General features: G+C 67.2%; 1 protein-coding gene across 3 annotated transcripts; it reads right to left on the reverse strand.

Moving 5' to 3' along the window:
• Positions 1-6,520: 6,520 nt before the first annotated feature.
• On the reverse strand, positions 6,521-22,441 carry INAVA (innate immunity activator). 3 transcript variants are annotated; one of them, XM_081114421.1, is made up of 10 exons: positions 22,337-22,441; positions 15,634-15,765; positions 14,857-14,999; positions 14,353-14,469; positions 13,255-13,477; positions 12,753-12,806; positions 10,866-11,052; positions 10,368-10,550; positions 9,152-9,764; positions 6,521-8,095 (listed from the first exon to the last, which is right to left on the reverse strand). In XM_081114421.1, exons 2-10 carry the CDS (start codon positions 15,686-15,688, stop codon positions 8,003-8,005), a joined length of 1,668 nt encoding a protein of 555 aa, XP_080970547.1. In that variant the 5' UTR covers positions 15,689-15,765; positions 22,337-22,441; the 3' UTR covers positions 6,521-8,002. The 3 variants fall into 3 exon arrangements, with proteins under 3 accessions (XP_080970547.1, XP_080970548.1, XP_080970546.1); XM_081114422.1 differs by lacking the exon at positions 22,337-22,441 and adding an exon at positions 18,174-18,304 and having other exon boundaries at positions 10,368-10,547; XM_081114420.1 differs by lacking the exon at positions 22,337-22,441 and adding an exon at positions 18,174-18,304.
• Between the last annotated feature and the right edge of the window lie 1,097 nt (positions 22,442-23,538).

Consider the following 23,538-nt stretch of genomic DNA (forward strand, 5'->3'; position numbering starts at 1 on the left):
TGCGCCTTCTCCGACATCGTGAGCCACGGCAGGACGATCTGGAGGGAGGAGGGGCGTCAGCACCTTCCGTCCGGCCCCTCCCGCCTCGGCCTGAGCCCTCATCCCTGACGACAGAAGGCCAAAGAGACACACAGATGGGCCTGGCCGGTGTGGCCCAGTGGATAGAGTGTCAGCCTGCGGACTGAAGGGTCCCGGGTTCGATTCCGGTCAAGGGCACGGACCTCGGTTGCAGGCTCCTCCCTGGCCCGGGCCCTGGTTGGGGCGCGTGCAGGAGGCAACCCATCGATGTGTGTCTCTCACATCGATGTTTCTCTCTGTCCCTCCCTCTCCCTTCCACTCTCTCTAAACGGGTATTTGGACTCCCTGGGGTACGCTAGGGACTGGGCCCTGCTGTTTGGGGCTAGGCTCTTCGGCAGAAAAACGGTTCCCCACCCCTGGGCCGGAGGGACCCCCAGCCCGTCCCCTGTCCCTGTCCGATCTCCCGACACGCACCTCCAGCATCCTCTGCAGCATGGCCATGTTGGGGTCCCGGCCGTCCATCACCAGGGCCTGCAGCATGTCGTCTAAGGCCTGGACCGTCTGACAAACAGGACACGTGGGGTTTGGGGGACAGACAGCCATGGTGTCCCCGTCGGCTCCTGGGCAACCCCCCACCCCCCGGGCCCTCCTCAGGGGCCAAGAAAGTGGGGGCCCTTCCAGCTCGGCCGCCACTCTCCAGGCTCCCCGAGCGCCGGCCCTCCCGGCCCTCCCGCAGGCTGGACCGGGGCCCCTCCCCAAAGGACGGCCAAGTAGCGGAAGGCGGGCACATCGGGGTTCTCCCCTCACACACAGCCCCCGGGACCCTCCCCACGGGGGTCGTTCCGCTGGATCGAGGGGAATTCTATTCGAAAAAACGGGAGGATTTGGTATTCTATGGTCCGTGAGGCCTAAGAACCCGAGTTTCCTCATTAGACTGCTCTTGCGACGGAGGCTGTGGCCCGCCTGGCGTGGCTCAGGGGTTGAGCATCAACCTATGAACCAGGAGGTCAGGGTTCGATTCCCGGTCAGGGCACAGGCCCGGGTTGCAGGCTTGATCCCCAGTGTGGGGCATGCAGGAGGCAGCTGGTCCACGATTCTCTCTAATTGTTGGTGTTTCTGCCTCTGCCTCTCCCTTCCTCTCCGAAATCAATAAAAACATATTTTTAAGAAGTCCACAGAAGCAGCCCACACGTATTAGACGAATTTAAGACGCAGCTCAGTGCAGTGGAAAGGCCGCCAGCGCTGGGGCCGGCCTGGACGTCGGGGCGCCCCTGGGGGTGGGGGCTCACCTGCAGGTAGAGGCTGGCGCTCTCCTTCCGGTTCTGGCTGGGCACGATGAGCGGCAGCGAGAACACGCAGGAGACTGCCGCGTTCACCAGGTCCAGCTTCTGGTCCAGGTGGAAGGGGGGGTCCACTTGGCTGGGGGGGGGCAGCAGGAAGGACAGGGGGGCTGTGGGGGGTGCTTGGGGCGCCGGGTCCGGGGCCTGGGACCTCGCGGAGGGACCTTCTCAGCTGCTGTCTCGGGGGCACAGGGAACGACGGGGACCTGAACCCCAAAACCCTTCTCGTGGGCTCCCCCTCAGAGCCCTCCCCACACCCACATCCTCCAAAGCTCCCAGTAGTGGAACCGGGGGTCCCACCCCCACCCCGGATGCTGGTAGGTGAGGGGGCAGTCATGGGGCCCTGACACCCACACCCCCAAACCCTTGCCCTTCCTCCCAACCCCGTGTTCTGAGCAGGGGGACCCTGGGGCCGGAGCGGGGGGCGCAGGGGGAACCTCAGGGCCACGATGGAGAGCATGGCCTGCTGGCGCACGCTGCTGGTCAAGAGCTCGCCGCCACCCTCCTCCAGCATCAGGGTCTGGAGGGCCGGGAAGAGGCAGGGATCCCGTCAGAGAGAGAGAGAGAGAGAGAGAGAGAGAGAGAGAGAGAGAGAGAGAGAGAGAGAGAAAGAGAGAGAGAGGAGCTGGCCTCAGGCCTGGGACCTGCACCCTCAGCCCAGGGGGGCCACCTCCCTCCCAGGGGAGCGGGGCCGGGCCTCCCTCACCTCGATTTTCTTGGCCAGCAGGGTCTTGGGTATGTAATTGTTCATAGAGCCGCTGGCCTGGGCGCGGACGGCGCTGGCCAGGGTGTCCACAGCCCGCAGGAACGTCAACTTGTCCAACTCGGACTAGGACAGAGCACGCAGCCGTCTGCCCCCCGGCCCCCGCCTGCTCGCGGCCACACCTGGGAGGCTCACGCCCAGCCCCCCTCAGACCAGCAGGTGTGGGTGCTTGTTTGACTCCCCCGGCCGGGCGCTCTCCAGGGTCCCGGCCCCTCTGCCTCCCCTGGGCCCGGGGCTCAGGGTCTGTGAGCAACAACCGGTCTGGGGTCCTGACCACCCCACACGCCCGGGTGGGGAGGCGCCTACAGGCTGCACCCAGGTGCTTCCCAGCCAAGGGCTCCTAGGCCAAACCCAAGGCGAGGTTGCTCAGTGGTTAGAGCGTTGGCCCGCAGACCGAAGGGTCCCGGGTTCAATTCCCAGTCAAGAACATATACCTTCATTACGAACTTGATCCCCTAGCCCAGTCAGGGTGCAAGCGGGAGGCAACTAATAGATGTCTCTCTCTCTCACATCGATGTTTCTCTCTCCTCCCCGCCCCACCCTACTCTCTCTAAAAAAAAAAAAATCAATGGAAAAAATATCCTGAGACCCAGCGGGCCTGACTCAGTGGTTGAGCGTCAACCTATGAACCAGGAGGTCACGGTTCGATTCCCGGTCAGGGCACAGGCCCGGGTTGCGGGCTCCATCCCCAGTGTGGGGCGTGCAGGAGGCAGCCGATCCATGATTCTCTCTCATCATTGATGTTTCTCTCTCTCTCCCTCTCCCCCCTTCTTCTCTGAAATCAATAAAAAAAATTAAATATACTAATATATACTAATATATATAAATATAAATATAAATATATCCCCTCAGGTAAGGATTTTTAAAAATCCAAAACAAACAAAAAAAAAATCCAAGAGCCCAGGAGGCAGCCTCTGTTTCCTGCTCCCGGCTCAGATCTCGAAACGAAACGTCCCCAAAGACGCCCTCACCATTTCTCCGGGTCGGAGGAACCTCAGGATGGACTGGTAGGCCTCTCTCTCCGACTGGCGCAGTCCTGCAAAGGGACATCACCGGGAGGGAGCGCGGGGCTCGGCTGCCCCCTGAGACGCCGGGGAGCAGAGCCCCTCCCCACCCTCTGCCCAGGAGCCCCAGGAACCAGCAGGGAGCCTGGGGGGGAGAGTGGGGATCCCGGCTCTGAGAAGCCGCTCCTCCAGGCCCGCGGCCCCGCCGGGACCTCGGAAGCTCAGTGGGAAGACACCGACGCAGGGCCCTGGTTCAGGGGTTTCGGCGCCAGCGGCCAGGGATGGAAGCGTGGGAAGAGGGAGACCTCGGGGTCACCCCCTGTGGCCACAACGCTGCTCCCACACGGGCATTGACATTCTTGAGTGTGAACGGGCTTAAATCCCCAAATCAGCCCGGCCGGCGTGGCTCCGTGGCTGAGCGTCGACCTAGGAACCAGGAGGTCGGGTTCGATTCCCGGTCAGGGCACAGGCCCGGGTTGTGGGCTCCATCCCAGTGGGGGGCGTGCAGGAGGCCGCCGATCCGTGATTCTCTCTCATCATGGGTATTTCTCTCTCTCTCTCTCTCTCTCTCTCTCTCTCTCTCTCTCTCTCTCCCTTCCTCTCTGAAATCAATAAAAAAATATATTTTTTAAAGATCAGCCTTGGGACCACCCGCCCCCCCCTTGTAATGGGGTGGGAAAGCCCCCATCCAGGCAAACCTCCCTGAGCAGGGGGGCCCAGGAGGACGCGAGGCTGAGAACAGAGCCCGTCCACCCCAAAGGGCGTCGGGAGGGGACGAAGCGAGAGGGCGGAGACGGTGTCAGCACCGGACCCGAAACCACACGTGCGCCCAGGCCACACCCTGAGCCCCGGCCAAGGGGAGCCCCAGGTCCGCAGCGAAATGTCAAACCGCCAGATGCACAGCCCCGGCCTTCCTCTCTATGAGCCCGTGGCCTTCAGCAAAGGGGAGCCCCCACTTCCGTTTCCCGGGGGTGCAAGCAGGGAGACAGATGATATATCTGTCCTGGTCGCAAGGATGAAGGAGCTAGGCCAGGGATGGCGAACCTTGTGAGCTCGGCGTGCCAGCATTCTGAAAAACCCTCACTGAACTCTGGTGCCGTGTCACATATAGAAATTTTTTGATATTCGCAACCATCGTAAAACAGAGACGTATACTTTTGATATTTATTTTATAAATTTAAATGCCATTTAACAAAGAAAAATCAACCCAAAAAATGAGTTCGCGTGTCACCTCTGACCCGCGTGTCACAGGTTCACCATCACTGAGCTAAGCCATCCGTCCGTCTGTCCGTCCGTCCGTCCGGGGACCTCTCTCTGGAGGGAGGGCGGGGCGGTGGCCATGGCTGAGACCAGGCGGCCCGCGGCTCACCTGTCAGGCTAGGCAGGCAGGGCGTGTGCCTCCGGGACTTGGTGCCGGCTCCCGGCCTGCTGGGGTCGGGGTTCATCTGTGGGAAGTGGCCTGCGGCTTCCGATGACGACGGGGGCCGGGCCGGGCTGGACGGGCCAGGACGCGGGAGGCAGCGCTGGGCCCGGGCGAGGAGAGGAGCCGGCTGAGCAGCGCCCGGCCCGGGTCACGCTGCCCCCCCACCCCCCGTCCCTCGCCGTGGAAGATGGGGGACCCTCCGAAGGCCCGATCCACCCCAGCTCCCCAGGGCCCTCCCGTGGGAGGACATCTCAGACCCAGAAGTGACCGCCAGCCCTGGCGTCCATGGCTCTGCCCCCGGGAGTCGTGCTGAGGCCCTCCAACCCCCTGAGCAGAGGCCCCCCCCCCCACCGTCCCGTCCTGGTCCCCAATTCGCAATCCCAGCTGCCCTAGGAGAGGGGCCCCCAGAGGCCTGGACACGGCTGGGGGACACGGCTGTGGACCCGGAGCTACTGCTTGACCCGGGTCTCCTCGCCCTGCCCTTGGGGTCCCCAGACGAGCACCCCCTAGGTCAGGGGTGGGGTGCGTTTTTCCTGCCCCTTTGGACATTTATAACATCATTCTCGGGCCACACACAAGGGCCCCTTAAACAGGAGCCTGCTCGCCAACCGGCCTGGCTCAGCCGTTGAGGAGCCCGGAGCCAGGAGGTCGGGGTTCGATTCCCGGTCAGGGGCACAGGCCCGGTTGCAGGTCGACGCCCAGCAGGGGGCGTGCAGGAGGCAGCCGGTCCGCGATCCTCTCTCCTCATGGATGTTTCTCTCTCTCCCTCTCTCTGAAATCAATACAAATATTTTTAAAAAACAGGCGCCGCTGGACTTGGCCCAACACTTAACGGACTGACCCCCGACGCCTTGGCAGGGCCAGACCGAGGGATTTCGGGGGCCTCACCCAGCCCGCGGGCCGGACGTTCCCCACCCCCACCCCCCGCCTTAGAAACCCCTGTGTGGGGGTCCCGCCTGCTCCCCTAACCCCCCCCCAATCCTCGGAGCCGGTCACCACCTGGCCTGTGGCTGGGGAGCTGCCGGTCACTTTGGGCCTCACCCATGGCCATGGTCTCCAGTCCTCGAACCCCGCGCCTTGTTACCCACAATGCAGCTGGCCTGGGGCGCACGGGCCTCGGATCCCGGGGTCCCCACGTCCCCAGAGACCCTGGTGTTGGGCCCCCTCCCAGCCCCCCTCCCCTCCCCAGGCCTCAGCCAACCAGGCCCCAAAGCCACAGGGGCCCCTGGTCCTGGGGGCTGAACACGGGTGGGGGGTGAGCCTGGAGCTGCCCCGCCCGCACCCATCTGCCCCCCTTGTCCCCCCCTGGGCTGGGGAGGGCCAGGCGGGGTCCCCACTACCTGACACGCTGGCTCCTCAGCTCCGGGCACAGCTCCTCCCGGGACAGGCTGCAGGGGGCGCCGTGCGGGGTGCTGGAGCGGCCCCTGCAGGGCGGGAGGAGCCGGAGGCAGCCACACACCCAGCAGGGACCACAGCCCGGCTGCCCGCCTGGGGGCGCCCCTCCCGAGGCTGCCACCTCGTCCCCCGCCCCCACCCCCGCCCCCTTCTCTCCCCAGGGGAGCCGCTGAGCCCAGCTCCGAGCCGGGGAGACCTCTGTCCTGCTCCAGGGGAAGCAGATGGCCCGAGAGGCGCCCCCAATCCCACCCCCACCCCCGTCCGCCCAGCCACCCGCTCCCCAGGACCACCCTGGGGAACGGGCACAGGTTCTCGGCACAAAAGATCCCTTCAGGGCCCGGCCTGGGTGGCTCAGTGATTGAGCGTCAACCTAGGAACCAGGAGGTCGGGGTTCGAGTCCCGGTCGGGGCACATGCCCGGATTTCGGGCTCGATTCCCAGGATGGGGCGTGCAGGGGGCAGCCGGTCCATGATCCTCTCATCACTGATGTTTCTATCCCTCTCCCCCTCTCCCTTCCCCTCTGAAACCAATAAAAATGTTATTTCTTTAAGAAAAAAGCACCCTTTAGCCGGTCAGCTCAGCTGATCACGAAAGAAACCAGACTTTATTGGCGTATTTGGCACTGAAATCCACACGGCTGCGGCTCTACCGCCGAGGGCACGGCCAGGCACCACACGGGACCCAATAAGTTAACAGCAACGACGTTCAGGTGTGTGTGTGTGTGTGTGTGTGTGTGTGTGTGTGTGTGTGCTTGGCCGGCTCCTGGCTCCACAGTCTCCAGGACGCGGGGGGGGGGGGGGGGGGGGGGCGGCCGGGGCCGGGGAGAGGGGCTCAGAGACCAACGGACAAGAACAGCAGCCACTGCGGGACATCGGACATGCAGGTGCGGCCCCGCCCCATCCTCCGACCGGCCACCTGGGCTCTCTGTCCGGCTGGGAGGCCGGAGCCTCTGGGGGTCAGGCATCCATTCCTTGGAGCCCTCGCTGTCTCGGTAGCCGCTGCTGACCGAGTCCAGGGAACGCGGAGGGGGAGGGTCTGTGTGGGCGAAATGGGAACCAGCGCCCCCCGCCCCCCGGGGCAGCTCTGAGCCGGGCCTGGGGGTTCTGGCCGGCCGGCCGGTCTCCTTGAAGCAGCACCCCCACCTGGGCACCACGCCCAGCGACGCCCAGCGACCCCCTGAGGGCCTTTGCCCCGCAGCCCCCAGGCCTGCCCACGTCTGGGCGTCCGGGACACTTCCCGGCTTCAGGAGGGTCACTCCCCCGCCGGTGACCAGAAGGGCTTGCCCACTGCAAACAAGTCCGTTCTCGGAGCTGCATCGGGCGCCATGGGGCGCGGGAGGAGGCGGGACCCCACCCCAGCCTGAGACCACGCCACAGGGGTGGAGCCTCCCGGACATGCCTGTGCAGTTTTGGGGTTTAGGACGAAGGCGGCCACGGGCCGAGCGCGCTCCAGGACACGCCGGGGCTCCCGATGCCGCGTGGAGCCTCGCACTCGGGGCTCAGTCAGAGGTAGGAGATGCTGGAGCCTGCGGGCCCCAAGAGCGGACAGTGACCAGGGCCCTGCGTGGGGCTGGGGGGGGGGGGGTCAGGAAGGCAGTCCTCGACCCTCACTTGGTGCATACATCACAGGGCACATGATGGGGGCCCCCCAGCCCGGCACCCCACAGCACCCCGAGAGCTGGGAGACGGGGGAGGGAAGATGCCCATTGGCTGTTCTCTGGGGCTGTCCTCGGAATCACAGGGCCAGCACTGGGGACCCCAGGGGCCCCCGTCTGCCTCTGTCCCGCCTCTCGTCTCGCATAAGGAGACACGCCGGGGGCACACAGGCGGGGGGCCCAGGTCGAGCCGGCCAGCCGGGCCTCAAGCACGGCCACGCGACAGGGAGCTCGAGAACGAATGACAACAGAAACCTCGGGACGTCCGAACAAAAAACTGGTGTAAAAATAAAAGAAACGTCTCAGCTCCGGGCATCGGCCAGCGATGGGGCGGGAGCGGCGAAGGCACAGGCGGGCTCGGCCCGAGGAGGAGGCGGCGGCGGCGGCACAGGGCACACCTGGGCGCTACACCTGGCTGATGATCTCCCCGTTCTCAGGCACGAACACTTGCACGGGGGCCCCCTCGGGCGACCTGCGCAGCACGCACACCGTGGGCACCTGCCGGGCGGAAGCAGAGGGAGGGAGTGAGCGGACGGGCAGCAGGGTCCTGGCAGCGCGCCCAGGGCACCACCCCGTCCTGAGGGTCCTGGTGGCGGCCCAGCCGGTGCGGCTCAGTGGCTAGAGCATCCGCCTGCGGACCAAAGGGTCCCGGGTTCGGTTCCGGTCCAGGGCCTGGACCTCGATTGCAGGCTCCTCCCTGGCCTGGGCGTGTGCAGGAGGCAGCCCATCGATGTGTCTCTCACAGTGATGTTTCTCTCTCTCTCTCTCTCCCACTCTTTCTAAATGTCAATGGGAAAATGAGGATTTTTAAAAAAAGATCCTACGGGCAGCGGCCCCGGCCCCCCCAGGAGGCCACCTCTCCTTCGCCCACTCCCCACCCCTGCAGTCCTTGGGGCATGCCGGGCACCCTGACCTCCCACCCGCCTCTCCTGGGCTCACTTCTCACCGCCCGCCCGTCCGACAGGTTGGGATGGGCTGGGCCTGGGCCAGGGCAGGTCCGAGCTCGCAGGAGGGAGACGCGGAGGGTGCGGCCCAGGACGGGGCAGCAGCAGGCAGGGGGGGGGGCGGGGCAGGAGGGCCACCCGCTGGGCCTGCGGTGTCGGGCTGCTGGTGTCCGTCACTCAACTCTTGGACCTGCTGGCCTCGCAGCCTCTCTAGCTGGAGGGCCGGCGATCCTCACCTGCGTCCCCCCTCATCTGAGTCCCCCCCCTCACCTGAGTCCCCCCTCACCTGCGTCCCCCCTCACCTGTGTCCCCCCCACCTGCGTCCCCCCTCACCTGAGTCCCCCCTCACCTGCGTCCCCCTCACCTGCGTCCCCCCTCACCTGAGTCCCCCCTCACCTGTGTGTCCCCCTCACCTGCGTCCCCCCCCACCTGCGTCCCCCCTCACCTGTGTGTCCCCCTCACCGGCGTCCCCCCCTCACCTGCGTCCCCCCTCACCTGCGTCCCCCCTCACCTGTGCGTCCCCCCTCACCTGCGTCCCCCCCCACCTGTGTGTCCCCCTCACCTGCGTCCCCCCCCACCTGCGTCCCCCCCCACCTGAGTCCCCCCTCACCTGTGTCCGGGGCCCCAGGGCGCGCCCGGGGGGCAGGCTGCGCACGCGGAAGGCCCCCTGGCGGTCCAGCGACTGGGGGCGGGCGCTCCGCAGGCGGACGCGCTCGTGCCAGGACTGCAGCTCCTGGGTCACGGCCGCGCGGCACAGGGCCCGGCCGGCGGGGCTGTCCTTGAGGGAGGGCGCGCGCGCCAGGCGGCCCCGGGGGCGCAGGTGCTGCAGCTGCTGGAGCCGCAGGGCCAGCCCCTCCTCCTCGTGGGCCCCCGGGTCCCGCGCGCCGGGCGGCAGGCAGCCCTCGGCCACCAGCACGTAGCGGCCGGGCGGGAAGGGCCCGGGGGGCAGCGGCAGCGACGGGCGGGGGGCGGCCGGGCCCCAGCGCCCCCGGTGGCCGGGCGTCCCGGGAGGGGACAGCGGCCGCAGCGCGTACATGTCGGGGCTGCTGCTGCCGGGGGAGGTGGCGTGGGACACGCTGGAGCCGTCGGAGCCGCTGTCCTCGGAGCAGGAGTGGGGGGCCGGGGGCGGCCGCGGGGGGCCGCTCGGGGGCCAGCAGGAGCTGGGCACGGTCACGGTGTAGTGCGTGGGGCGGCGGCGGGGACCTGCCCGGAAGGAGTCCATCCTGTGGGGGAGGGGGACACATCTGAGTCTGGGGGGCGGGCGGTGGGGGGAGGGGGGTGGGAAGAGGCCAGGCGAGGCCGGGTCCTGGCTCAGATCTCCCCAAACAGACGCCATCCGTGCCCGCCGGCCAGTGTGGCTCAGTGGGTGAGCATCGACCTAGGAACCAGGAGGACACGGTTTGGTTCCGGTCAAGGGCACAGGCCCGGGTGGCGGGCTCCGTCCCCAGTGGGGGGCGCGCGGGAGGCAGCCGGTCCCTGATTCGCTCTCATCATGGATGTTTCTCTCTCTCTTCCCCCCCTCCCGTCCTCTCTGACATCAATAAAAATATTTAAAAATAAAATAAATAAGAGGCCTCGCGGACGACTCGCTGTGGCTTCCAGGCCGCGGCACAGCCTCGACGGAAGTCACTGGCCACACCCACCCACCCCGGGCCCCGCCGTGGCCGGACCCGCCACCCCGCATGCGCACTCCCGCCGTGGCCGGACCCGCCACCCCGCATGCGCGCTCCCGCCGTGGCCGGGACCCGCCACCCCGCATGCGCACTCCCGCCGTGGCCGGACCCGCCACCCCGCATGCGCACTCCCGCCTGGGTCCCGCCCTTCACCTCAGGGACTGCGACGGGCCTCGCCGGCCCTGTGTGTCGGGGGTGGTGGGGGTGGTGGGGGCGCTGGCCCGGCCCTGCCGTGGCCCGGGCACGCCGCGGACGGGGACCCCGTGGTAGGAGGGGGGCTCCAGCAGCCACAGGCCGGAGGTGCTGGGCCCGTCCTGGGGCGTGGAGGCGGGGCTGCTGCGAAAAGATTGGAGGCGGGTCAGGGCGGGGACCTCGGGGCCCGCGGGTGCCCAGGAGCGGGCCCCCCGGATCCCACCGGGGACCAGGGCTGTCGGCCAGCCCCGCCCCCTCCCCGCCCCGCCCCGCCCCCTCCCTCACCAGGACTCCTCGCCCCTCCCGCCCCCTCTAGCCCCGCCCTCACCAGGACGCCCCGCCCCCTCTAGCCCCGCCCTCACCAGGACACCCCGCCCCTCCCACCCCGCCCTCACCAGGACGCCCCGCCCCCTCCCGCCCCCTCTAGCCCCGCCCCCTCCCGCCCCGCCCCACCCTCACCTGGACTCGCTGCTGGGGCCGGGCGTCTTCCCGGGCTTCTCGTAGGGCTGGTCCAGGCTGCTCTCCGTCCAGGGGCCGTTCTGGATGGGCGCGGGGTCCACGGCCCCCGGCTCAGGGCCGGCGGGCGGCAGCCCCTCGGGGCTCGGGGGCTCGGACGCCGGGGCGGGCTTGGGCGCCTGGCCTTCCTCTGCAGGAGAAAGGACTCCTGTGAAGGCGGCCGCCGGGGAACCAGCCCGACAGGAACCTCTGGGACCAGGCCCAGCCCAGCCTCCCACGGCTGCCCGTCCGCGGGCTGGGCAAAGCCATCGTTCTGGGCCAAATGACTTCTGGCCCTGGCCGGTGTGCTCAGTGGACAGAGCATCGGCCTGCGGACGGAAGGGTCCCGGGTTTGATTCCCGGTCAGGGCACATGCCCAGGTTGCAGGTTCAGTCCCCACTAGGGGGTGTGCATGCCGGAGGCAGCCGATCCGTGATTCTCTCTCATCATGGATGTTTCTCTCTTTCTCTTCCTCTCCCTTCCTCTCTGAAATCAATACAAATGTATTTTTTTAAAATAATGATTTCTCGCCCTAGATGGTTCGGCTCAGTAGACAGAGTGTTGGCCCGTGGACAGAAGGGTCCTGGGTTCGATTCCTGGTCAGGGCACATGGCCGGGTTTGCGGGCTCGATCCCCAGTGTGGGGTGTGCAGGAGGCAGCCGATCGATGAGTCTCTCTCTCTCTCTCTCATCATTGATGTTTCTATCTCTCTATCCTTTTCTCTTTGAAATCAATAAAAAATATATATTTTGCCAGAACCGGTTTGGCTCCGTGGATAGAGCGTTAGCCTGCGGAATAAATGGTCCCGGGTTTGATTCTGGTCAAGGGCATGTACCTTGGCTGAGGGCACATCCCCAGTGGGGGGCGTGCAGGAGGCAGCTGATCGATGTTTCTAACTCTCTATCCCTCTCCCTTCCTCTTTGTAAAAAAATCAATAAAATATATATTAAAAAATATATATATATAGATATTTTTTTTTTTAATGACTTCTCCTTTGGGACCAAATCCCTCCCTCACAGCCCCATTTTACACTTGCCCCCTGCAATCCCCCCTCCCCCGATGGACTCTCCTCGGCTCACATGGCTCCACATCTAACCTTTGCTCCCGCTGCCGCGTCCGAGTGCACTGCCTGCCAGTTTACCTGCCTTTCTCGCTCCTGCCGTGCCCGCGTGCAGTTTCCTTATTGACTTGGGCACGCCCTGGGCAGGCCTGCACACCCTGCTCACCTGGACCCCAGGATCCTGGGGCCTGTGACCAGGGCTCCTAAGCTAGGACTTGCACTTCCTGCTCCCTGCTCCCTGGGAGCAGTGACTGCGGCGGCCAGAGGGCTCTTTGGCTCTGACAGGTGCACACTGAAATAAAGGCCCAGGCCCGGCTGGTGTGGCTCAGTGGTTGAGCCTCAGCCTGTGAACCAGGAGGTCACGGTTTGATTCCCAGTCGGGGCACATGCCCGGGTTGTGGGCTCGATCCCCAGTGTGGCGTGTGCAGGAGGCAGCCCATCCATGATACTCTCACATCATTGATCTTTCTCTCTCTTCTCTCTCTCCCCCTTCCCCCCTGAAATCAATGAAAATATATTTGAAAAGGAAAAGAAAGGTGCAGAACAGAGGCGGGGGCCTGGGGCCGGGAGGGAGCTGCCCCTCCCTTTCCTGTCAAAATGACTGAGCGACCAGATCGGAAAGGGACGGGCATCCCCCTGAGCCGGGGCTGGGGCAGAGCCCGCGGCATCGGTCAGGGGGCAGCTGCCTCCCCCAGCCGCTCCGAGCCGCCCCCACCTGAAGGCCTCACCCGCCGGCTGGGCCGTAGCCCCCTGGTCTCGTGTGACAAGCGTCCCCACACGGCCCCTCTCACCTTCCTCCAGGAGCAGCCCATCGGACAGCGAGCTGTCGTCGGAGACACTGAGTTCTGGGAGAGAAAAGGGGAGAGAAGAGTTGGGGGTGAGGAACCCAATGAACATCCACCCACATCCGGGGCAGCCGGGACCTGCCCCTGCCCCTGTCCCTGCCCCTGCCCCCTTCCCCACCGAGCCCTCCGCTGAGTGTGCAAACACGGCCCTGGGCAGCCTCCCTCACGGGGCCTGGCAGCGCAGGCCTCTCCCTGCGGCCTGGAGGGCGTGGGGTGGACCGGGCACCGCAGGAGCGGCACCTGGAATTCGCTCCAGGTCAGCCCGGGGGATGCCTCTGTCCTACCCGTCTTCCAGGGGATGGGGGGGCGGGGGGGGATTGAGACGGATGCGGAAGGAGGGGGACGCTCTCTAAGGAGCTGGGGGTGGCCGAGGGTCGGCACGGGGTGCACACGGCCCCCCGCCCCCAGCAGGAGATCCCAGAGGCTGCTCCCCGGGACCCGGACGCACCTCGGCCCAGCGGCAGGGCGACGGGGGGCAGGGACCCCCGATGGCGCCGCTGCTCGCCCAGGCAGCGCTCCAGCGCCCGCAGCTTCTCCTCCTCCCGCAGCACCGCGTGCTTGCGCTGCCGCCGGGCCTGGCGGCTCAGCTTCTCCTCCCGGCTCAGGCGCCGTGAGGCCTCCGCGATCTGCAGCTGCAGGGCCAGCTCCTGCTCCAGGCTGCTCAGGGGGTCCTGCGGGGGCGGGAGGGAGGGTGAGCTGGGACGCAGGAGGCCTAGGAGGAGGGGCCCTGGAGTCACAGAGAACAGCCGCCTCCTGCAGGCAGGCCTCTGAGATTTGCAGCTGCAGGGCCAGCTCCTGCTCCAGGCTGCTCAGGGGGTCCTGCGGGGGCGGGAGGGAGGGTAGGCTGGGACGCAGGAGGCCTAGGAGGAGGGGCCCTGGAGTCACAGAGAACGGCCGCCTCCTCCAGGCAGGCCTCCAGGTGCTCCTCCAGGGCCCTCTGCTGCTTGCGCACAATGAACGTCAGGACCCTGGATCCTGGCCCTGGCCCTGGCTTGCCACATGGAGCAGAGGGTGGAGGGCCGGGAGGTGCCCAGGAGCTAAGCTGTCGGCCTGAAAGGCTGGCCCGGGACCCACCCACCAGCAGGTCGAGCCAGACGGGGTGCAAAGCGAAGTGGGACACTTTCCCTCCTGACCCCAAAGGGCTGGGCAGGTGAGGGGGGTGTGGAGCCGCAGAATGCCACCACTCACACCCCAGGCAGGGAAGGGCTCCCGGGAGGACCTGGGCCACGCCCCCCGCCTTCCGAGGGCCGGGCGACCTGTCTGAACAGGCCCTGGGCCAATGGTTCTCTCTTAACTGATCTCCTGCCCACAGACCCAGCCCAGGCGCTCCCTGGAGCTCCCGCTGCCCTGCTGCCCAGCTGGCACCCCTTCCCACACCCCCTGGGCCACACCTTCGTGGGTGCCTCGTCCACCCGGGGCCCAGCACCCCACGGGCATGATGGGTGGAGACGGCCCGGACCCAGCCACCTCCTCCGCCGGGTGGGAGTGCGGCCCAGGCTCGGGGACCCAGCTCGGGGGACCCAGCGACAGCTTCCAGCCTCCTCACCTCTCCCTGCAGGGCCTGCTCGTCCAGCTTATACGCCGCCCCGACCCTGCGGCGGACCTTGGGGGCCGTCTCCCCGGGTTTGAGGGGGTACTCGGCGGGCAGGACGCCCGTCAGCTCCTGCGGGGGAAGCGAGTTCGAGTCAGGCCCCCTTCCACTCGCCCAGCCCAGCCCAGCCGGGGGCCGACCCAGAGGAGCCTGTCTTGCCCAGCTCTGCCCCCAGCCCCCCCAAGCCCTTCTCCCCAAGGTCTCACTGCCTCCCCCACAACCCCCTTCAAGCCTCCTCGCTGCCCCCTGGCCCCGGCTGCCCCCCTGTCTGCTGGGTCCCCCCACAGTCCTGGGCCCCTCCCCGTCCCCAACCGTGAGTGCCTGCACCCAGGACGCCAGGCACCATGCCCCTCCCTCCCCTGTCTGAGTGCCAACCCTCCCCCTTCCCTCTGCCCCCATCTCCCAAAGTGTGGCTCCAGGGCGGAGCCCCAAGAGGGGGCGTGGGAGGGGGGCTCTCACCGCCTCCCGCAGGCAGAGCCTCCTCAGCTCCTCCAGGCAGGCCTCCAGGCGCTGCTCCAGGGCCCGCTGCTGCCTGCGCACGGCGTGCGTCAGCTCCTTCACCTCCTTCAGCTCCTTCAGCGGGGACACCGGGCTGTCCGGTCCTGCGGGCGGGGGGCACGCGCTCAGGGGAGGCCGGTCAGATCATCCTGACCACCCGTGGGGAACCAGGACACGCACACAGGTGTACATGCGTGTGCACAGGCGTACAGGCACGCACACACGTGCACAGGGGTGCACACATGTACAAGCCTCCTCTCTCTCTCTCTCTCTCTAGGCCCACAGGACACAGGCCCAGGGCGGATTTTTCAACCGGGTGATCACTGGCACCAGCGTTGAAGGGGCCGGTTCCAGGCAGCAGCAGACTCCAGACCAAGCCCCTCCAGCCAGAAAAACTGCCCAGCCCGGCCGGCGTGGCTCAGTGGTTGAGCATCAACCGAAGAACCAGGAGGTCAGGGTTGGATTCCCGGTCAGGGCACAGGCCCGGGTTGCGGGCTCCATCCCCAGTGTGGGGCGTGCAGGAGGCAGCCGGTCCGTGATTCTCTCTCATCATCGGTGCTTCTCTCTCCCTCTCCCTCCCTCTCCGACATCAATAATATATTTTTAAAAAGGAGAAATCCCGGCACCCATCCCAGCGGAGGCCCCCCTCCGCACCCCCGCCCACCGCCCAGGGCATCCCCCCTCCCGCCCAGCAGCGGCTGGGACGCAGACCTCCTGCCCGCTCACCTGCCCGCTCACCTGACTGCAGGATGACGCCACTGTCCGTGTCGCTGATCTCGTCCTTGGTCTCCATGGTGGCTTCCCGGGAGGGGGCGCGCGACGCCGCTCCCCGCCTGGGCCGGGACCTGCAGGCGGCCTGGAGTCCCCCAGCTTGTAGGAGACATCACAGGAAAAGCTCCATGTGAACCCCTGGTTCCAAACCCCCTGGTTCCAAGCAGAGCTCAGGAATTAGACTCGAGGACGGGAGCGTGGTGGGGAGGAGCGGGTTTCTGGGACAGGTCGGGGGGGGTGTCTCAGCACGGGGGGGGGAGAAGGGGGTGCACGAGAGAAGCTCTGTGGGTCCCCCAGCACACCCAGCCCCTGCTGCCTCCCTCCCAGAGTCCTCTCGGCCCAAGGGGACGGGGAGCACGGTGGTGGCCACAGAACCACTGACCCGGGTGAGAAAGGAAAAGAACAAAAAGACACAGATGAGAAGAATGAGACTGATGCCCAGCCATGTGGCTCAGTGGTGAGCGCCGACCTAGGAACCAGGAGGTCAGGGTTCGGTTCCCGGTCGGGGCACAGGCCCGGGTTGCGGGCTCCATCCCCCGTCGGGGGCCTGCAGGAGGCAGCCGATCCATGATTCTCTCTCATCATCGGTGCTTCTCTCTCCCTCTCCCTCTCTCTTCCACTCTGAGATCAATAGAAACATTTTTAAAAAGGAAAAAGGATGGAACAGCACAGGGAGAAGGGGAGCAGGAGGCGGGGTGCCCGTGGGGAGCGCGGTCCCTGCAGGGCCACCCATGCTCTGCCCGAGAAGCCGGGGCATGAGGCCCATCCCGCTGCCCCCGGGAGAGGGCCTCCAGCCAAGTGCCCATCAAGGCAGGTGCCGGAGTGTCCCAATGCCCCGGACCAACTCCCGGCTGCCTGCCATGCCTAGGAGACCCCTCGAGGGGGGCAGGGGGCCCGGGAGCGTGTCAGGGCTGCGGGGCGTGGAAGCCGCCGGGACGCCCGCCTCTGCCTCTCTGGGGCCTGGGGCACAGGGTGGTCTGGGTGCTGTCCCAGCTGAGTGTCAGCCCAGCTGGCTCCAGTCAACAGAGCAACACCTGTCTCCTCCTCCTCCTCCTCCTCCTCCTCGAACCCACAGCCCCGTCAGGGCCCAGCTGGGCTGTGGGGCACGGGGTGGGGCGGGGCCAGCCACCTCCACACTGAGTCAGCTGTTGAGCAACAACACGGCCGTCCTTGGGGAGTTTCTGTCTAGAGCTTATCCTGCCTCCCCCCCCACCCCCCTCTCCGCAGGGACACGGGGGAGGGGGTACCCTTCCATCAGCCCCCAGCAGGGACATGGGGAGTGAGGGCTGCCCTCCACCTGCCCCGGGGGGGAGAGCGAGCACCCCTCTGCCTGTGGAGGCGGAAGAGCTGGGAGCTTTGGGGGACCCACACACACACACCAGGGCTCATCGCAGTGCACGGGGAGGGGGGGCGGGGGGCTGCAACCCGGACCCGGTGCCCCGGACTCAGCCCTCAGCTCTCCCAGGCGCGGGAGGCAGGTTCCGAGAGAAAGACTCGTAAGTGAGGTCTTTGCTAACTGCCCCCGAGACAGGCCGTCCGCAAGCTCTGGGGACACTGGAGGGGGTCCCTCCGCCCCGTGCATCCTCCCAGAGCAGGACAGAGGACAGAGGGGCAGGTGGGCACCCCCCCAGGCCAGGGCCCAGGCAGGGCCGGGAGGTCTCCACAAGCCGGGCCGGGAGGGGTCAGGTGTGGGGAGCCATTCACTCGTCACACCTGCCTGTTAATTATTAACCAGGAAGGAGCTGCCTGGGAAGTTGTGCCGCCCAGGGGGGCCCTGGCGTGGCCAGTTCAAGGATTTGGGGGGGCCAGGCCTCTCCCCAGTCGCTGGGTCAAGGGGGCGGCACTGGCCTTGGGTGGTCCCGGTCGGATGCTGAGCCCAGGGAGGGCTCCCCAGCCGGGCCAGCGCCCAGGCCCGTATATCGGGGCCCAGATCCGAGTCTGCGCTCTCCTGGGAGACCGGCCGGCCTCTCTGGACCTCCTTTCCCTCCGGGGTGCAGAGGAGACCGGGTCTGACCCTGACCCTAGAACCTCAGATGGACGGAGCCCTGGAGCCCCCTCCCCCAGCAGGGCCGGCGCCTGGAGCTTCGGGCGCTGCTTTCAGGGGAAGCAGTTCCGGGAACCCCACCTCCTCCCCACACAGGAATGGCCCTGCCCCCAGACCCTCAGCCTCTCCCCGGCTAAGAAGCAGTCCGTCCGTCCATCCGTCTGTCCATCTGCCCAACTGAGCAAGGTCCCCAGAGAAAGGCAGAGCCCAGAGGGGGCGTAGAGGGCGGGGAGACCCTGGCACCCCGCAGGCCCAGCCACTGGGGGTCTCCCCTCTCCCTGTGCCCCTCCTCCTGCGGAAACCGAGGCCTCACAACTACAGGGACAGCTCCTCACCGGGGCCCCCCGTACCCCCAGCGCCCCTGGGCCCGGCCGGCAGGGAGAGGGACAGGGGACGTGGTGCTGGCCACTGCCCGGGCCACTCCCAGGCCCCGAGGACCCGCTCCACCTGGTCCCGCCCTCACCTGCGTCTGCGAGTGAGTCCAGGAGACGGAAACAGCCCTGTCCCGGGTCAGGGGGCCCGGAGGCCTCGCATGTCACCTGGGGTGCCCCCAGCCACGGCGGCCTCCTGCTGCTGCCTCGGACCGGCTCTGGGCTCCTGTGGTCCCCACGCTGGTCCCGCCACAGCCTGGCCACAGCCCGGCCTCCGTGGCCCCTCCTCCGCCAGGGGAGCCAGGGCGCTTGTCAGGACTTGACTCAGAGGGAGGAGCAGGTGAGCTCGTCCCGCCCGGAACAAGCCTGCCTGGGCCGCTCCTGGGCCTCGGCGAGGAGAGGGGTGCCCCCCTGCACTCCCCCCACCCCCCCAGACTTCCCCAGAGAGGGTTCCTCCACCCACAGGGAGGCAGCAGGGACCAACGTACTGAGCCGAGAGGGGCCCCGCGCCCTCCTGCCCTGGCCCGGGATCCTACCTCGGGCGGTCACTGCCCTCCCGTACCCCAGTTTCCCTTTCCGAGGCACACGTGGCCCCCGGAAGTGGGGTGCAGGGCCGCTGTCCACGGGGAGCAGCAGCAAGAAGCTCACAGACGAACGAGGCGAGGCCCCCAGCGTCTGGCTCCCCCCAAGACCTCAGGACGGCTCTGGGGGCCCAGGAAGGCCAGGGGGTTCTTGCTTTTTTATTTTATTTTTTCAACCCTCCCCTGAGGATGTGTTTTTATTGATTTTTAGAGAGAAAGGAGGGGAGAGAGAGAAACAGTGATCGGTTGCCTCCCATATGCACCCCGACCAGGGATCAAGCCCGAAACATGGATGCGTGCCCCGACCAGGAAGCGAACCTGAGACCCTCCGGTGCCCAGGGGACGCTCCAACCCCCCGAGACGCCCGGCCAGGGCCGTTCCTGCCCTTTACCCCCAACATCTCCCCCAGGACGGAGGCCTTCGCCTCCCGGTTTATTATTCGCACCCGTCCCTCAGGAGGGTCCCCAGAGGACTGAACCCCGATCCTGCCCCCTCCTCCAGGGAGGCCACTGTGACCGCGGGCCCTACACCCACTCCCTGACCAGGAAGGACCCACGACCAAAATGGAAGCTGCTTCCGACGTCTCCCACCCCCTGACCCTCGAGCAGTCGCTGCTGGAATTCAGGCTATTTCACCCCGGGCAGCGGGGGTTAAAGGCCACCAGCCGGCTCGCCACAGAAACCAAAGGTCCCTCGGACTTCGATGATTCCATTCAGCTTTAAGTGCTCGCTCTAAAAATCCCGTCTCTCTCTACCCCCCGCCCCCCCGCAGACCTGGCCTTGCCCGGGATAACCAGCAACGCCCCCACTCCCACCCCCACCTCGCCCCACCCCAGCCCCCGAGGCCGCAGCAAGCAGGACCCGGACCTGAGATCTCCTCACTTTCCCATAAAACCAGACGCTGGGCCAGAGTCCGGCCTCAGAGCCGCCCTCCGGCCCGAGGCAGGCCGGACTCACCCCCTCACCCTGCCTGCAGGCCGCGAGCTCGGTTCCTGCCCCACTGAACCCGTACGGCCAGCGAGGCGCCGGGGTTTCGGAGGGAGTGAGCGAGCACCCCATCTCCCAGCGCCCCATCTCCGGGACGGCACCGTTCAATCAGCGGTACAACAGCCAGGGCTTCGCCAAAGCAGTTCTCGGGGCCTGGTGTGGGCAGACTCTCTGGGTCCCTGCGCCCCAATCTCTGAGTCTCCACTGCCCTGGGATCCTGGCCCCTCAACATAGCTCTGGAGTGTTTTCGGGGTTTTTTTGTTTTGTTTTGTTAGTCCTCACCCCAGGATACTTTTCCATTGATTTTTCGGAAAGAGGGAAAGACGGAGAGAAACATCAATGAGAGAAACACATCGGTGGGGTGTCTCTTGCACGCGCCCCGACCAGGGCCTGGGACGAGCCTGCAACCGAGGTACGTGCCCTTGACGGGAATCGAACCCGGGACCCTCGGTCCACAGGCCGACGCCTTATCCACTGAGAAACACCGGCCAGGGCTCAACATCGCTCTGGGTGGCCCCCCTCTTCCCACCCCTCCCCCAGAGCAGGATGACAGAGTCAGCTGCTGCAAGGAGCTCCCCAGCCCCCTCCCCTCTGACCCCCCTGCTACCGCCCCTACACACACCCCGCTCACCCTCACATTCCTGCACACGTCTCTGCAAACAATGCAAGCCCAGGTCCCCCCCGGCTGACCAGCCCTGCTCCCCAGGCCGAGGGGCCGACAGGGGACAGCCCCCTCCCTAGGCGAGGAGCCCCCCAGGAGCCAGAGGTCAGGAGCCCGCGGCCCTCCCTCCCGGAGGAAAAACAACAGCCCTCCACCCCCCGCAGGGCCACCACATTCTTCCCCAGGGAGAGGAGTTAGTTGACTTTGCACATAATTGACATCCTCCTCCCCCCACCGCGCCCATCCCCCAGCTCCAGGTGGGAGCCCATGGAAGTTTCTAGAATCAGCAGTATTCTTCTGGTGCATAGCAACACCTGGCGAGAACCCCCAAGGCAGCGGTTCTCAACCTGTGGGTCGCGACCCCTTTGGCAGTCGAACGACCCTTTCGCAGGGGTCGCCTAAGACGATCGGAAAACACATCGATAATTACATATTGTTTTGGGGATTGATCACTATGCTTTCATGATGTCCAACGTGTAACCATGAAAATCCATCCTGCCTATCAGATATGTACATGACGATTCATCACAGTAGCAACATGGCAGTGATGAAGCAGCCACGAAAATAATGTTATGGTTGGGGGTCCCCACAACAGGAGGAGCCGTATGAAAGGGTCGGGGCATGAGGAAGGTTGAGAACCACTGCCCTAAGGGGACCCACACAGCGCACCCCCCCCCCCCCCGCAGGCACATGCTTCTGCGTGAACGGGATGCGGGATCACCAGTGGGTCGGGCCACAGACGCCAGGCGGCCACCCCCTCCCCGGGGCGCAGCTCTGCGGCTCCTACCGCTGGCGGAGGCCCAACCGCGGCTTCTCACCTTCATCGCCGGGGCCTGAATCTCTGCCAACCGCGGTGCCCACCTTTGCCATCGCAGTGCATGAACCTTCTGAACGATTGGTGCCCGTGAATGACCCCGCCTTCGGGGAGTCCCTCCTATCTGCACCCTCAAATGCACAGGCAGGGGACCCCCACGCCAGCTCAGCAGAAGATGGGGTTTGGAGCCTGGCGGGCAAACCAGCTCCCCAAGACGCCCGGCCCCCAGGGATCTGGGTCTGCCCGTCCGTCCTTCCATGCAAAATGCCAAGGGGAGGTGGGCATGCCGGGCGCTGGCGCCGACCTCAGGGGCCTGATGCCTGATGGACGCCCACCCACCCGGCTCCTGGCCCCGGCCTGGGCACCCGGGTCAGCAAGAGGTGAGGACTCCCCGTCTCCCTGAATCACATCAGAGACCTTACAGCCCATCTTCCCCAGGAGAGACCGCGGCTCGGCAGGGCTGTCCCTCCTCCAGGAGCAGCCCTGCGTCGGGGAACACTCGCCCACACCCCCCGGCCGTCCCCTCCCAGGACCAAGTCCGGCCCCTGAGTGTCTGCTGATGCCCAGACCCAAGTCCCTCGGAACCGGGGCCTGTGCAGCTCCCCCGCCGCCCGCGCCCCGCCCGCCCCGCCTCGGGCGCCCACCGTCCCCGCGAATGAATTAACAGCCCGGGGTCAGCGCCGAGGCCGCCGCGCACGCAGCCGGGGCGCCAAAGGGCCCCCGGACCCTGCAGGCCGAGGAGGCGGGGGGCGGCTCCTCCCCGGGGTTCCCGCTCCCCTCGCCTCCCTTCCCCCCGGGAAAGGTGTTCGCCTCCAGCCGGCGATGGCGGCGCGGCGGGGAACGGGGACCCCCGCGCCGGCCAGAGAAACGCGCCCTGAAACCAGACCCGGCTTCTCTGAAAAGCCCCTTTGTCCGTCCGCCCGCTCCCCTCCCCCTCGCGCCCTCCGCATCCCGGCGCCGGGGACTCGGCTCCTTTTGTCTGGCGGCGTTCGGGGCTTCCCGGAGCCTGGCCGTGGGGACCTGGGGCGCGCGCGCGGGGAGGGCCCCCCGGGGGAAGGTGGAGGCGCTGGGGACGGGCGCGTGGGGAGGAACGCGGGATCGCCACCCCCGGGAGGGCGCGTCCCCCCATCTCCCGTGGGGGCCCCTCCGCGGCGGCCGAGGGCGCGGGGTTCAGGGGCCCATCCCCCGGCCGCGGCCCCTGTTCCCCCCTTACCTGTCCCCGGCAGCTGCGGCGCCGCGCGCCCCGATCAGGACCCGCCGCCGCCGCAGGACCCGCGCGTCCAGGCCGCCGTGCCGGCCCCCGGCGCCTCCCCCCGGCCCGCCCTCCCCGGAGGTATTCCCTTTAACTTCGGCATTTGCAGCATCCCAAATGTTAAAGATCCCCAGGCATCTGTCCCCCGGGGCGTACCAAGGCGCGGAGGAGGGGGGGACGGCGCGCCCGGGGGGGTCGGGATCCCCGCCCCGGAGGCGGGCGGGGCCGCGTCTGGGGCGGGGAGAGAGCCTGCGGGGGTGGGCGGCCGGCGCGGACCCCGGTTCCAGGGACCAGGCCGCCCCCCTCCCCCCTATTTCGGGCTCCCGAGCGCCGGACCCCCCCGGCGCGGCGTGTTCCCGCGGCCCGGGCGGGAGGAGGCGCCCCCTACGTCCGCGCGCGCCGCCCTCGTCCGCGCGCTCCGGCCGGGCTTGGCGGGGCAGCTCCGTGTCCCAGACCCCGGGCGGGAGCGGACCCCGAGGCGGCGGGGGCACCGCGCCCCCCCTCCCCGCAGCCGGCCCCCTCCCCGCGCCCGCGCGCCCCGCGAGCCGCAGCGCCTCCCCGCTCCGCCCGGCCCGGCGCGCCCGCCGCTGCGCACTGCGCGCCACGTGCCGCGTCCGCCCATCATCCATTCATTCCTTCCCTCCGCGGCTCTGCTCGCATTTGCTCCATAAACCGGTTCAGGTTCATGCCCCGGTGCCCCCCAAACCCGCCCCCCGACATTGATCCAGCAGCGATAGCGTCCGGGAAGGCGGGGCCGGACCGGGCGCGGAGGGGAGGGCCGAGCCTGGCGCAGGAGGCACAGCCGGCGGATTGGGGAGGTTTGAGCGGGAAGCCACGCAGCGCAGGATGTACCAACGCGGAAAGGCAGAGGCGCAGCGCGGGTGCTGAGAGCTGCAGGAGGGCGCCCGGCCGGTGTGGCTCAGTGGTTGAGCGTCGACCTAGGAACCAGGAGGTCCGGATTCGATTCCCGGTCAGGGCCCATGCCCGGGTTGCGGGATCGATCCCCAGTAGGGGGCGTGCAGGAGGCAACCGATCACTGATTCTCGTTCATCATGGATGTTTCTCTCCCTCTCCCTTCCTCTCTGACATCAATAAAAATATATATTTAACAAAAAAGCTGCAGGAGATGGAGCCTGCAACCCGGGCATGTGCCCTAACCGTGA

The sequence above is a fragment of the Myotis nattereri genome (genome assembly GCF_964212035.1).
Source record: "Myotis nattereri genome assembly, chromosome: 20".
In the NCBI taxonomy this organism is placed as follows: domain Eukaryota; kingdom Metazoa; phylum Chordata; class Mammalia; order Chiroptera; family Vespertilionidae; genus Myotis; species Myotis nattereri.